Source organism: Lichtheimia ornata (genome assembly GCF_029851405.1).
Source record: "Lichtheimia ornata isolate CBS 291.66 chromosome Unknown scaffold00055, whole genome shotgun sequence".
Classification (NCBI taxonomy): Eukaryota; Fungi; Mucoromycota; class Mucoromycetes; order Mucorales; family Lichtheimiaceae; genus Lichtheimia; species Lichtheimia ornata.
In genome coordinates, this window is record NW_026695375.1 from 58,920 (window position 1) to 73,240 (window position 14,321).

Here is a 14,321-nt window from a genome sequence, read left to right on the forward strand (position 1 = left end):
TGTGGGTGGGTTGATTGATTGCTGTCACTTGCACCGTTGTTGCATTGTTGAGTTACTATCATGTGCCAGCATGGAAAATACATGTTTTGGTCGTGGGAGTATCATCCAAAAGTCTTGTTGATTGCCATAAGACCATGGCTTAGTATGTGAATCGTAGTCTGCTGGTTCGTCTTTAATGCATAAACAAACGTCTTCTTGATCAGCCAACGTAAATAAAGAAAGATCTAGACATTGCTAGCAGAACTTTGTGTGCTTGCAAGTATCCCACAAAACGGCTTTAATTATCCCACGCATATTGAATTATTCGAATACTACAGCTACACTTGCGTGATACAGAATAAGCCTTCGGCCCGAGGATCCGCTGTGGTTTATGCGCAAGAGAGCTCTCAGGCTTCGATAATTTCTGCTTACAACAAGCAATAAAAGTAAAGTTTACGTGTACTGAAAGCCTAATAAAGGCAAGGCACACGTCAGGCTGAGGACGAAAATGGAAGTGGTAGCCTATCGGATTTCCTTGCATAAGGGTTGTACACACCCATCTGAATCCAGCTTATCATTTCATTTGCTGATTTCAAGCTCCCACACACGCAACAAAGACATAGGATGGCTATTGTCGATGGGGGTCATCTCCTAGAAGAATTACAAAAGGTATGCTATCAACATTGTTATCGTCAGCACAAAGAAACATCAGAGGTGATTTGGATACACATGCAGCATAGTGATTGTGTCACCACCATGTGTGTACCAGCGATCCGTGGTTAAATCGTTTGTCATTTCTTACCCTCGCGAGCTTTATTCCCGCTAACAAAAGTATAAAATGGATCACACATGTTGAATCTATACTCCACCTTTCTTTTTACTTTTTCATTTCCTTCGTATACCAACCATGTCTTTTGTCGTCGAGCACACTACACCTGGTGGCCACAAGATCTCCTGTAAGGATGATCATGCTTTATGAACAAGGTGGATTATATACGCTTACAAATCGTGTCCCACGTTGTCATTAGTGAACACTGGTCTCTTTATCAATAATGAATTCGTGGCTGGTGCCAACACCATCGATACCATCAACCCTGCCACAGGCAAGGTCATCACCGCTGTTCAAGCAGGTACGTGCTATTACGCTGTGGCTATATGACATTTTTTATTAATATGCAAATCTCCATAGCCGAAAAGGAACAAGTTGATCAAGCTGTGGATGCCGCTGAAAAGGCATTCCAAAGCTGGCGCAATGTTGCCCCACGCGAACGTCAAAAGTTGATGCTCAAGTTGGCGGACTTGATCGAACGTGATGCAGAGGAGCTTGCTATCGTCGAAACCCTTGACAATGGCAAGCCTCTTACTCAAGCAAAGATGATCGATGTTAGTGGTATCCAAGGTTCTTTGTAAGTATTGGATTTTGATGGCATCGGATCATTGTCATTTACACACTCCTCTTCTCGTTGACTACAGGCGTTATTATGCTGGTTGGTGTGACAAGATCCACGGCAAGGTGATGGAAACAGAAGGCAAGCTCTCCTACACACGTCATGAACCCATTGGTGTGTGTGGTGGTATCATCCCATGGAATTTCCCTCTCAACATGCTTGGCTGGAAAATCGCACCTGCATTAGCCACCGCCAACACAGTGGTTATCAAGACCTCTGAAATGACCCCACTCTCTGCTCTCAAGGTGGCTGCACTTGTTAAGGAAGCAGGCTTCCCACCCGGTGTCATCAACATCATTACCGGCTATGGTGCTATTGCTGGTGACGCTCTTGCTCGTCATCCCAAGGTTGGCAAGATTGCCTTCACTGGTAGCACTGTCGTTGGTCGCCAAATCATGAAGGCTGCTGCCGAATCCAACTTGAAAAAGGTGACCCTTGAACTTGGTGGCAAGTCTCCCAACATTATCTTTGACGACGTTGAGGATTTGGACAAGGCCGTGTTTTGGGCGTTCAATGGTATCTACATGAATGCTGGTCAAGTATGCTCTGCTGGATCGCGTATCTTTGTTCAAGAAGGCATCTATGACAAGTTCCTCGAAAAGTTTACCCAATTGATCGATGCTCACAAGGTCGGCAATCCTTTCGAAAACGATTCCTACCAAGGACCACAAATCTCCCAACGCCAATTTGATCGCATTATGGAATATATTGATATCGGCAAAAAGGAAGGTGCAACACTCCACAAGGGTGGTAAGCGTGTCGGCGATGTTGGCTACTTTATTGAACCCACTGTCTTTACAGGTTTGTGTCATCTTTGCCATCCAATCAATCATGCTACATGTTATATTAATCGTGAACATAGACTGCAAACCTGAACATAAAATTTCTCGTGAGGAAATCTTCGGGCCAGTTGCTGCTGTTGCCAAGTTCAAGGATCAGGAAGAAGTGATCAAGCTTGCCAATGATACCTCTTATGGCCTTGGAGCTGCTGTCTTCACAGCTAACATTAGCACTGCTATCAACGTTTCCAACAAGCTCGAAGCTGGATCAGTCTGTAAGTTGTCATACGCTAAACGCCATTGATTCTATGGATTAATCATTTTGCTTTGTACGTATTAGGGGTTAACTGCTACAACATTGTGGAGGTCAATGCACCATTTGGTGGTTATAAGCAAAGTGGTATTGGACGTGAAAATGGTGAATACGCTCTCGAGAACTACTACCAAGTCAAGAGTGTCAAGATCAACATTGATAAGGCTGCTTAAACAAGCTGTCATTGTAATAAAGGAACAACTTTTAATTGGACAAAATTACATCGCAAAGGGAACTTGTATTTACTGATCGAAAATGGCGTATGAATGTAATGCCAAGTACAGGGTATGGTTTTTATATTAAAAGAGATCGTTGTATCGGTGCATGAAGGAGACATTTGATATAATACATGATTACAATGCGGATGATCTTTGTAATGGACAATCAAGCAATCATTGTGGTCGCCGACGGCCTCGTGTACGTCTATTATCCTTTCTTGGTTCTCGATTTTCATTGACAATCCAACCATCACCACCTGTGTTTGTCCTCCATCCTCCACCAAAATCGGTAGTGCTCCATCCTGTTTGCTCACGTGCTCGTTGATTGTTTGTGGTTGCAGTGGCTGTTTTTCTAGGTGTTGGCTTTACATGCTTTTGTCGGCTATCCCAAGTATACGATTCTGCACGTCGATTTGATCGCCAATTGCTTTCTTTGTTCTGCTGTCCCACTGTTTGCCACTCGGCTGATGCAGCTGGAAATCCTTGGTTTTGTTGTTGTTGTTGTTGTTGTGTATTTGATGTTGCACCCCATCCTCCTCCTGTTGAACTAGAATGGTCGTTGTTTCCCCATCCTGAAGTATCCTTTTGCTGTTGTTGTGTATTTGGTGCAGCACCCCATCCTCCTCCTGTTGAAGTAGAGTGGTCATTGTTTCCCCATCCTGAAGTATCCTTTTGATGTTGTTGTGTATTTGATGTGGTACCCCACCCATCTTGAGATGGTGTACCCCACCCTCCTCCTGTTGAAGTAGAATGATCGCTGTTTCCCCATCCTGAAGTATCCTTGTGCGGTGCATCATTATTGCCCCAAGCCATATTGGGTTGATCTTCACCCCACGATGCTGTCATTGTGTTTTGATTTCCAGTGTTCCAATCAATCTCAGGGTTCCACGGCTCAAGGTCATGCTTGTACGTATTCCATCCCACTTTCTTTTCTTTGCTCATCATTTTCCATTTGGCCTTTTCAGATGTTGATGATGATCCTGAATCCTGATATTCATTGATGATTGGTGTATTGCTGTCGACTTTTGATTCTGCTTCTGCTGATACTTTGGCTGATGCTGCGTCTTTGTCCTTGCTCTCTTTCGCATATTCACCAACAAGATCCTGAGATGTTGTTCCACCACCAAAAGGAGATCTCGCAGGTTGTGAATATTCTCCACCAGGCAAAGTGCCTCGTAAAAGACGCTTCATGTGATCGTAATCAGGATTCTCAGCAAACTTGAGCGATTTGGTGTACTCTGCAAATTCAACTAAACCCACAGGTCTTCCAGCACAAAGGTCGCTCATAAAGGTGTCTCGTTTCAATGTACGCATCTTGTCCCAACCAGCCTTCGAATTGCGTGCTGAGATACCCGACCAAGGCAATGATCCAAGAACCATATCCAAAATGATATAGGCCAACCCTTCCAAATCATCTCGTCGTGTATGTAACCTTCCATGATGAACATTCAACGATGCATAGCGTGCTGTGCCGATCTTGTTCTTTATCCTCCTTTTGCCTTCAGGATGTGGTTTGCCGGTTTCTATGTCACGCCAATACGTCGTCAGGCCAAAATCAACAATATAAAGCTTTGGATATTGCTGGCCCCATTGCTGAAAGACGCTCTGGCAGGTTGGCACACTGTACTCATAGTGGGGCATTTCAGAATCAATGCGCACCATTTCAACCTTGGGCAACTGGCAGGATGCATCGAACAAAAAGTTGTCAGGTTTCATATCTCGGAACACCAGGCCATTGTCATGCACATGCTGAAGAATATCCACCTAGTAATAGTAATCCCAAAATCAGGTTTCCCTTCCAATCAATCCCATCATCATATGACTCGCTTACCATTTGACAGCCCAGATCCACAACGGCATCCAATCGAATGTCCTTGACACTTTGACGCAGCTCCTTGAGACTTGGGCCCAATAGATCCATTACCATGCAATTGAATCCATCATACTCGCCATACCAATAACATTTTGGGATACCCACTACATCAACTATGTTAATCCGATGTCTCATACTACCATTGACTTCAACATTACCTCCTCCTTCCAACTCTGCATAATACTTGCTCTCCTTTTCAAGCTGTGGATGGCGCATTGTCTGTGGCTCTCGCTTGAGTGCAAAAGCTTTTCCAGTATGGATGTCTCGAACTAGTTGTATGAATGGATCAGCATGGGTGGATACACAAACGTTCATATGGATATACGTGCATACCTTCAAAGACTTCACCAAACGAGCCTTGTCCTATTTTGCCGAGGACGAGCCACTGGTCATTGATGATAATGTTGCGACTTGTTTCACTGAGATCAGAGCAAAGGCTGCTCACTGATTGACGCCGTTGTTGTTGTGTTGAAGTTGAAGCAGTATTCTCGTGGATAGAGTAGTCATGCCTGGATGTCAATGAGGGTGTTGTTGGGTGTTGAAAGGCGCCTGACATTGAGAAGAGAGAAGCGTGGTTGTAATATAGGAGTGGAATTAGATGAGTTGTATGCAGGTAATCTCGCCCAAGCCAACAGGGTGCATAGGGTGGAGTAAAGAGCAAGAAGGCGGGAAGCAAAACACGTTGAGCTGTTGTGGAGGGTTCATACATGCATTTTGTGTGTGTAGCCAATAAGCATGGCGGTGAAATCAGAAGCACGTACACACCGTCACCACCACCACCATCACCCTTCCATAACATGCTGATACGTATTCTAGTGTAATGGTTGTAACCAAGCATTAAGCTCGTGTCAATAGCAATTGAGTTGAAGTCATCTCTTTAAAGCACATGCAACATGCCCTGCGGATTTACAGTATTTTTTTTACCCCTCCAGAGCCTGAATTCAGGCATGACAGTTCTTTGGCGATCTATCTTTATCGCTGCATGAGAGATGAACGAGCCAAAAACAACCCACCGATGTTTACATTGAATGTTTTCATGATAAGCAAATAGTGCAACCTTGATAGGTGACATCCATTCATCGCTCAATGTGGCATTCCGCCACTGTTTCTGGTTTACACGCACACGTACACGTTTAGCTTCAATCAATCATAGCCCATATTATACGCTCTCTCGCTCTCGCTCTCACTCTCTCACTCTCTCTATCGCTTATTGACCCTGAACGAAAACAAGTTGCGGTCCTTGATGTTCCCTTTTTCGTCTCCTGGCAACCCCTAATAACTGCAAGTATCCTCATGAGCTCTTTGGTACATTAGACCTAAAGGCTACCCATTTCTCTTTTACTACTTTCTTTTACTCTTTAATTCACTTTCACTCTCTTTTTGTTTTGCTCTCATTCCACTCATGCTTCAAGTACAGGAATCATCTCACAGCACTCTGTTGCTAGCGCCCATGCTCACACCACCAACTTCAGTACACCCACAACCAACAACGTCGTCTTCGTCTCGGTCAACTCGTGTTGTTGAGCAGCTTCAAGATACATTGGATGGTCTTCAAAAGGAGCTCGTATCGACTCGTTTACAGGTAGGCATGAATGAAATAATGCATCGGGTGGGGGCGGAGTAAAATGATGATGATGATGAGGAGGAGGAGAGGTTGATTACGCTCTATATGTATGTCTCCTAGTCTTGGATAGAAAGTGAAAGAGAGTGCGTGCGTGTGTGTGTGTGTGTGTGTATGTGTGTATATGGATGGATGGCTTGAATCCTTATTTTCCCCTTGTCGCTCACTTTGTATTCCCCCTTTTTTCTTCTTCAGCTCGAAGCAGCTCGACAAACAAAGGCACAATCTGAGATCGACGCACAAAACTATGTTGAATCCAATAAGCAATACCGACATGATATCAAGGGATTGATGCAGGTGCTCGAATCCAAGCAAGAATTATTGGATACCACCAAACGTTCATCAATGGCAATGGAAGCTCAAGTCAAAAAGTTGAGAGATGAAGCTTTGGCATCACGCAAAAAGCTAGAGGAGCTTCGAAGGAAGGAACAAGTTCTTGAACGTGATCGTAATGCAGCTGTGGCCGAGAAGGAGCAAACCGAGCGTCAGCAAATTGTTCTCAAGCAAGCAATGGAAAGTTTAGCTACTCGATTTGAACGTGAGGTGTGTGGACTACGACAAGATCTTGATAGTGTGCAGCACCAAGTACAAGTGATGGCTGATGGAAGTGAAACCATTGCACGGACCGTCGAAGCAAAGATCCAACAGTGTACACAAGAACGCAAGATCCTGATTACTCGGATGCAAACCCTGCGTAGTCACATGCAAGGAAACCTGCAACAATTTGTCGACCAAATGCATGCAGAAATCCAACCATTACTTCATTCAGTCAATCGATCAGCTTCCGGCACAAAGGATTTCGAATACTCAGTGCTCAAATGTCGTGGCGAAGTGAATGGCCTAGTAGCAAGGATCCGAGCATACACCGCTGAAGCTTCTTCTTCTGCTGCTGCCGTCGAATGAACATCATCAACGATAATATAAGGGGAGAAAGGGGAAAACCAGCCCACACACAAATGCATATCACTCATCTGCCACACGCCAATGTTTATAATAGTAGATGTCTTGTTGATGCAGCTATGTGATATTACAACCCGTAGTAATGTATTGATGTATCCTTCTCCTTCTTCCTAACCCCCAACCCTACTCTCCTCATATAATCATCCCTCCTCCTCTTCAACAACTAGTACACATATTCACACACGTAGCAAATAACCATTTACGTTATACGTTTAACCTCCTCTCTTTTTAATCCTGGTTTCAACCACAAACAATGTCACGTAGTACATCTGATGATGGCACCAAGAAAATAAAACCGAAGATTGCACAAATAAGGAAACGATCTTGTATCACAATTCTGGAGAAATGAGTTATCTGATCCTATAGTCTCAACCCCGGATCGTTTACCCGATCAATTTTTCTACTATCATTTCAATGAATAATGAAACAAGTGGCTTGGATGGCAGATGCAAGTGCAAAGGTTGTTATAGCATGGCATTGTATTCATGTGTGTTTTGGGGATGTATTTGGGTGATCCGTTTACTGAACAACCATAACAACAAAAAGCACCAAACTGGGACAGGGTTGCCCTGGCACACACACACAACACGCACGTCTCCGACAATCGCACCAAGCTCGTACCACCATAGGGATCAGATTATTGCACATCTTGCTCGTCACTTGTTCTTTTTTCTTTTTCCCTCCATATACGTTGACCTTTTTGTCCTCTTCTTTAATCCAGCAACCCCTGATCTTATTGCCTACTTTACAATACGCAAACCCCCTTTTCATTATTATGGATAAAGACTTGTCACAACAGCCCGTGCTCGCATGGTGGCACGTTTTAGAATCATCTGCCTTTGTCCTTATTGCAGGTACACCCACACTACAATATAAACAATGGTCGTCCCAATGCGTCCCACTCACCCATATGCCGTTCAGCTGCAATTAGCCTTGCCATGGGGCTTCGATTAGAACTCTCACTTATTATATCTGGTGTGCGATGCGTTATACAGCTAACGTTGATGGTAAGTTATAGGTGGCGTCGTGAAAGGAAAAAAGCGGATTAACTATAATAAGGTTCTCTTTGTTATGCTCAGGGCTACGTGTTGGATGCTGTACTAGGATCCAATAATGCGGGTTTGGTGGCGCTCATGAGCCGTAAGCATAGACCTTCATGCTTGTAATTCGATGTGCCTTACCTTATCTTTGTTTTCTAGTGGTGCTATTGTTGTTGGGTGCCTATGAAATAACATTCAATCGTACACGGAAAACCTTCCGGGGATTGGTATGTAGCAGAAACAAAGAAATCACACCCCTACTACAACCCTGGTCATCATCAAGGATCATTAACGCTAAGCTCATTGTATTAGTTTTTAAGAATGTTTGTGATCCTGGTTGTCAGCAATGCATCTATCGCTTTATTGGGCTCTGCCTTTGCGTTGCAAGAACAGCCATTCTGGTCCCCACCCAAGTTTATCCCTATCGTTGGTATGCTCCTTGGTAATTCCATGGGAAGCATTGCCATGGCAACAGAGCAATGTCTTGATAACATCAGGTACAAGGGTCATAATGGGAGGGGGTGGTGGTTGTTTCATGAATTGACTGACCAGGGTGAACTTTTTTTTGTGTGCCATCAAAGCGACCACGCCAATGTATTAGAAACCCGACTCTCTTTTGGAGCTACACGATATGAAGCAGCTAAACCATTCGCGATCGAGACTATTAGAGTATCCATGCTTCCGATTTTGATGCAACTCAGCGTGATGGGGTAACGTATTTTCCTTCTCTTTTCATGGGTAGAAGGGGTTGTGGAGGGAAAAAGAGAGAAGCTATGCATCCTCTTCCTTGATGACATCCTTTCTCCCTATACTCCAAGTTCGATGCTAACGGAGCTTACGATATAGCATGATCAACATCCCTGGCATGATGACGGGTCAATTGATGGCAGGCACACCCATGATGGATGCTGTCATTTATCAACAATGTATCATGTTTATGGTAGCTGCAAGCAGTGCCTTGAGTGTCGTCTTTGCTGTTATGGTAAGATGAATAAGGATGATGCTCGTCACCATTCACTGACATGTGATTCACATTAGATGTGCATGCATGTTGTTATCGACAAGCACCATAGTCTGCAATTGGATCGTATTCGTGACAACAAACCCATCATTCGAAAGGAATTCTTCATTCGGGTGGTACAAGCCGTTGGCAAACTCGGAGAACGCGTTTACAATTTGTCATGCCGCCGTCGCTATCACGACCACAAGGATGTCAAATACGAAGAGGTCGAAATGCAGTAATTAGGTCATCTTCCATGTATCTCCATCTCCTTTGTACGCTTGCTCTTCATTGCCCTCTCTCTTATTGTATAGATCCCTCGATTGTATTTGTATTTACGCTTTGCTTTATTCGTTCATTATTTTCATCATTACCCGGGTTCTTCCTTGACGACGACGACGCCACCTCACATTTGTATAACACATATACCTCGCCTTATTTCACGTATCCCTTATCTAGATCATGACTTGCAAGATGAAATACATATGATCTCCACCACGTTGTACATAATTCAAGGTTCATTTTGATCAGCAGGATCATATCACCTGGGTGAACACAGTAACAAGGAAATGCCGCCAAGTATTGAATGATGCAACAATTTTCCTCCTATAAGCAGATTTCCAATTTCTATAATGAGCATGTCTACTTTGTTGGATATTAATACCGAAAACGATCAGCTTGCTGCACAAAGATGAGACATGTACACCATATCAAAGTGGTATACATTGCATCATACCATCCCCAGGAACGTTGTTCATGTGATCTTTGGTTCATTGTTCTTGCTCCGTGGGAGCGGCTAAACAATGTCCGCCCATTCCCCCAACATACAATGTGTCCAGCGCTCTCCGCCACAATAGGATGTTCATGCTACTTACACGTATTGAGTAATCAGGTTGCCATGGCTACAACAGCGGGGACGACAACATTTATTAAATCGAGAAGGGGTATTGTTTCTTTTGTTGAATGTGGCGTTGCAAAAGCAATACACTACCATACTTTTGTATATAGCAAACTTTCCACATGACCATAACCCAGGGCAACAAATGAGATCGATCTATAGCTGAATGCCCATCAAGTAAGCAGTAGCCCTGAGTCTGCATGAGATAAATGTATCCTTTGTGATAGTATATTACCCGCTGCAGGGTTTATTCATTGTGATCAGCAAACTCTATGCATATGCAAAATGCTTTTGGAAGGTAGACTGCATAATAGATGCATGATTATGTATGTTGTGTACTTCATGTTTAATGCAACAAAAGACGTATATGCGTAAATATAAATGCATGCATAATGGAGAGAGAAAGAGAAGCAAAGAAAACGATGCGGGATGTAGGTATGTACGGGATGACTTGATGAAAATGTTAATATCCTTCAATGTTGAGAGGTGGTTTGACTGGTTTGACAGATCGTCGTGGTCGTGTTGCAAAGTTGTCTCTAGCACGCCATTCTTCTGGCAACATGAATCGAAAACCGGGTGATGTGCATTCTTCTGGAAGATCCCAATAATGTTGTTGAACCTCGGCTACTCGTCTCAAAGAATCAACTGCACCACGATTGGGCTTGATTGTGTTTAACGATTCCTCATATTCAAGTTGGGCATCCGGGACAAGAGGCGCAGGTAAAAGCTGAGCCACACTAGCCGCCACACTCTTGGCAAGTGGTTCAAGCTCATAGCCACCTAAAGACATTGAAGGTATCAATCAACCCATGAACATCACTCAAACATGATTCCTTCCATACCTTCCAAGCTCAATACAAGCCGTCCCTCGCACACTTGCTCAGCAAGCTCCTTGGTCATCTTTGTCAATAGCGCAAAACCTCGTGGTGTCACTTGATATCCTCCAATCTAACATTGCATCATCAACATTTTCTTCTTCATGCATCTATAAATCCATGCTGCACGTACATTTTCCGGATGACCTTCAGCAGCATCAAAACCAGCGGATACAAAAATCTATCATCAATCAAAGAAGGGTTTTAGTTGAAGTTGAAATGGCGTACACAGGATTCCCCTTTACCATGTCGGGTGCAAATTGACGTGCTATCGGTAAGACAAGGTGATAAAACGCCGCAACCAATTCAACATCACCCATCGGTTCTAAGGTAAAAGAAGCTTGTTAAGATCTTGGTTTTCGTATCATTGTTGAAGTGACTTACTGCATTTGTCGTCAGGAGAATTGAACGCAATGTTGACATTTCTACCAAGCCCTTCACCTTGACCACATTCATCGGGAGAGCCACTGAACGGATAAAAGTTGCCATTTTCCCATCGATGCAAAGAGATGTATAAAACATTGGGGTTGTCATAAAAGATCTTTTGTGTCCCGTTGCCGTGACTACAAGTCATGATGAGTCGAATCATCCATTGATAATATGGTTTCCAAGATACTCACTGTATGTCCCTGAAAGACACCACCAAAAAGATACGTTAGTCAGCTTGAAGTCCTCTCTTTACAAATACAAGGCATTTACCAGTCAATGACGAGCACCTTTTTAATCGTGTCGGCGTGCTTTCGTAAGGTCGATGCTACAGCGACGGCAACATTGTTGAAGAAACAGAATCCCATGGCACCGTCATCTTCGGCGTGATGTCCTGTATTGAGGAGGAGGAGGAAGAAGAAGAAGCAGTGTTATTTCATGTATCACGGATAGCAATAAATGTAATGTTTACCTGGTGGACGAATGAGAGCAAATCCATTGTGCAGTGTCCCCTCCACCACATGATCCACTAGTTCCAACAGAGCGCCTGCAGCTACGCGTGCCGAGATGGTGCTATAAAGAGGATGAAATGGTGTATCCACAGCTACGATATACGCATGTTAATAATAAACAATAGCCCTTTGATCCATGATTTGCAAATGTGTACCAATGCCCAATTCGCCACAGGTCATTTGGAATATGAGACCAGGTGGTGTGACCATATTAAGAGCCTTGTCACTCAAATGATGATAATCCTGGTCCATGGCTGCTGCTGCAGCTGCTGTTGAAAACTTGCGTTGTTGTTGCTTGATGAGGTTTCTGTCGACTTTGACGACTTCACCACCTTCCACACCATGCGTCCTTCTTACTACTGCCGGTGATGATGATGATGATGATAGTAGTAATTCCTTGTCTTTGGATGGCGATGCAGGGGATGGTGGTTGTGAGGGTACAGTGATTGTTGGTGATGATGCTCGTGAAGTGGAGGGAGATGGCGTAGTTGGATTTAATAAAGCTTGGATTGATGTGGGAGGATGCGTTGTTGTTGTACGAGGTGAAGATGCGTTCGATTCGATAATATTAGGTGATGGTGATGGTGACGATGATGATGATGAATGGTGCTTGATAGGAGGACAATAATTGCGGACATGAGAATGTGTATGCACGAGTACAAGTTCTTCGAGGGTGGCTTCTCGTGCGTGGATCCGCTGGAAAAACCTGAGGAGTCTAAAGACACACACATATATATCCCATGTCTCAGTTGCCACATAATACCGATACCATAAGCACTATTATTCTTTTACCGATTCGCATGTAATGCTTGTAGGATGGAATTAATACGTTCAGGCCTTTCCGGATGATTCGCTCTCTTTGAATGACAAGGGCATGTGTGCCACAACATCTGTGGATCTTGAACAAGGCCTGTGTGGTGCTTCACATACATTTCAGCTTCCTTGGAGTTGCAGAAAGTCCGATAATCCTTCCAAGAAGCATCACTTTCTTTGCCCTTTGGCCCATATTGCAAACGCACTGCTCCATCCCACCGGATCGATTCATAGCTAACCCAATCAGCATGGCTAGCATCCCATCCTTCATAGTGTACAAATATCCATGGTCCATCGTCATTGTCGTCTTGTTGAATGGTCACAACACGGGCGCAGTACCATTCTTTTGTACCATCATCCATTTGTTTCAGTGCTTCCACCCGGTCGCCCACATGAAAAGGCAATGGCCCAGATTGTTGCTGGGATGATGGTGGTGTCGAGTGCTTTGATAATGATGGTGGCTGTATCTTTTTGTCATTATCCTTTTGTGTGTTATCGATCTTGTTGTTGGCTCTAGTGACTAATCAATGAAAAGAAAACGATCCAAAGTGAGAATGGAGGTTGATTTGCATGTCAAAACAAACGTATAATGATGCCCATTCTTGTGATTCCCCCCCCCCGAATTGATTACATGGTACTTACAGTGATCAGCAGCTGTGCTCCCCTTCTTTCTTTGTTTTCGTGGATGGTTCTTGGTTACAGATAGCCGATGTTTCTGTGTGCGCATGTTGTGTATTGTATCATGGGCTGCGGGTGATGGTGATGATGATGATGAAGAAGATGATGATGACGATGATGCCTTGGCAGTGCGATGAGGTTGTCTTCGAAGAGCATTGTTTACGGATGAGCGAGTATCCCGTTTACGTTTTGAAGATGGAGGATCATGTGTATCTGAAGATACATTGGATGATGATGGTTGAAGCTATGAGTGAAGGAAAAGGACATTTTTCTGCATTAGAAGGGAATGGGGTATGGTTGATTATTGTATGATGCATTGCATTCTCAGCAAGTTACCATGAAGACCAAATTTTGCAACACACGAGTGGATGAAACGGGCGGTGGTTGCCCTCTTTTAAAAATGAAAAATAGTGAAAGATCCAAGTGGAAAGGGGAAAGGAAAGAAGAGAGAAACGACGGCAAGAAAAAAAATCAATTTTAGGGTCAGCACAATCTTTGGATTGGAAGCACACCAGAGCAGCAGCAGCAGGTGCCAGCCAGCAATATGCCCTTTCCATACGCCTATTAGCTACCACTGGTGCATCGGTCCCCTATCTATACCGCCATTTTGTATCGGTTAGTTTTCTTTATAAACAAGAACGATGCCATTGTTAGAGGGAGCATTGTATGTAATGGAAAAGAAGGGTAAACAATATGGGATGAATCAAGGGTTAATCTTGTCTCATTATTCACATTGTGAGTCTTTTATGTAGGCGTGCGTGTGTGTGTGTGTGTGTGCATTCCTCTTTCTTTATTTGCATTGTTGCACTGAGCTTTTTTGTACACGCACGCAAGAGAGAATATGTGGGTGTGCAGGCTTATAGACAAGATAGCGGACCCATAATCATG

At 43.8% G+C, this 14,321-nt stretch overlaps 5 protein-coding genes across 5 annotated transcripts; 3 read left to right on the forward strand and 2 right to left on the reverse strand.

The window, feature by feature from the left end:
• Positions 1-886: 886 nt before the first annotated feature.
• O0I10_009431 (uncharacterized protein) lies at positions 887-2,692 on the forward strand (the record flags this gene model as incomplete). The annotated part of the gene is made up of 6 exons (XM_058489423.1): positions 887-935; positions 1,008-1,109; positions 1,169-1,385; positions 1,453-2,228; positions 2,290-2,481; positions 2,547-2,692. 6 exons carry the CDS (start codon positions 887-889, stop codon positions 2,690-2,692), a joined length of 1,482 nt encoding a protein of 493 aa, XP_058339780.1.
• Positions 2,693-2,911: 219 nt separating this feature from the next.
• Positions 2,912-5,166, reverse strand: O0I10_009432 (uncharacterized protein; the record flags this gene model as incomplete). Its single annotated transcript, XM_058489424.1, has 4 exons — positions 2,912-4,501; positions 4,569-4,714; positions 4,769-4,879; positions 4,944-5,166. The coding sequence occupies 4 exons, from the start codon at positions 5,164-5,166 to the stop codon at positions 2,912-2,914; spliced, it is 2,070 nt and encodes a 689-aa protein (XP_058339781.1).
• An 846-nt stretch (positions 5,167-6,012) lies between these two features.
• On the forward strand, positions 6,013-7,134 carry O0I10_009433 (uncharacterized protein; the record flags this gene model as incomplete). Its single annotated transcript, XM_058489425.1, has 2 exons — positions 6,013-6,192; positions 6,427-7,134. 2 exons carry the CDS (start codon positions 6,013-6,015, stop codon positions 7,132-7,134), a joined length of 888 nt encoding a protein of 295 aa, XP_058339782.1.
• Positions 7,135-7,966: 832 nt separating this feature from the next.
• O0I10_009434 (uncharacterized protein) lies at positions 7,967-9,473 on the forward strand (the record flags this gene model as incomplete). Its single annotated transcript, XM_058489426.1, has 8 exons — positions 7,967-8,045; positions 8,113-8,198; positions 8,271-8,331; positions 8,391-8,458; positions 8,544-8,728; positions 8,813-8,941; positions 9,078-9,213; positions 9,270-9,473. 8 exons carry the CDS (start codon positions 7,967-7,969, stop codon positions 9,471-9,473), a joined length of 948 nt encoding a protein of 315 aa, XP_058339783.1.
• A 1,119-nt stretch (positions 9,474-10,592) lies between these two features.
• On the reverse strand, positions 10,593-13,772 carry O0I10_009435 (uncharacterized protein; the record flags this gene model as incomplete). Its single annotated transcript, XM_058489427.1, has 11 exons — positions 10,593-10,909; positions 10,972-11,077; positions 11,138-11,185; positions 11,250-11,329; positions 11,389-11,567; positions 11,704-11,824; positions 11,903-12,034; positions 12,098-12,657; positions 12,735-13,275; positions 13,398-13,677; positions 13,770-13,772. The coding sequence occupies 11 exons, from the start codon at positions 13,770-13,772 to the stop codon at positions 10,593-10,595; spliced, it is 2,367 nt and encodes a 788-aa protein (XP_058339784.1).
• Positions 13,773-14,321: the final 549 nt, after the last annotated feature.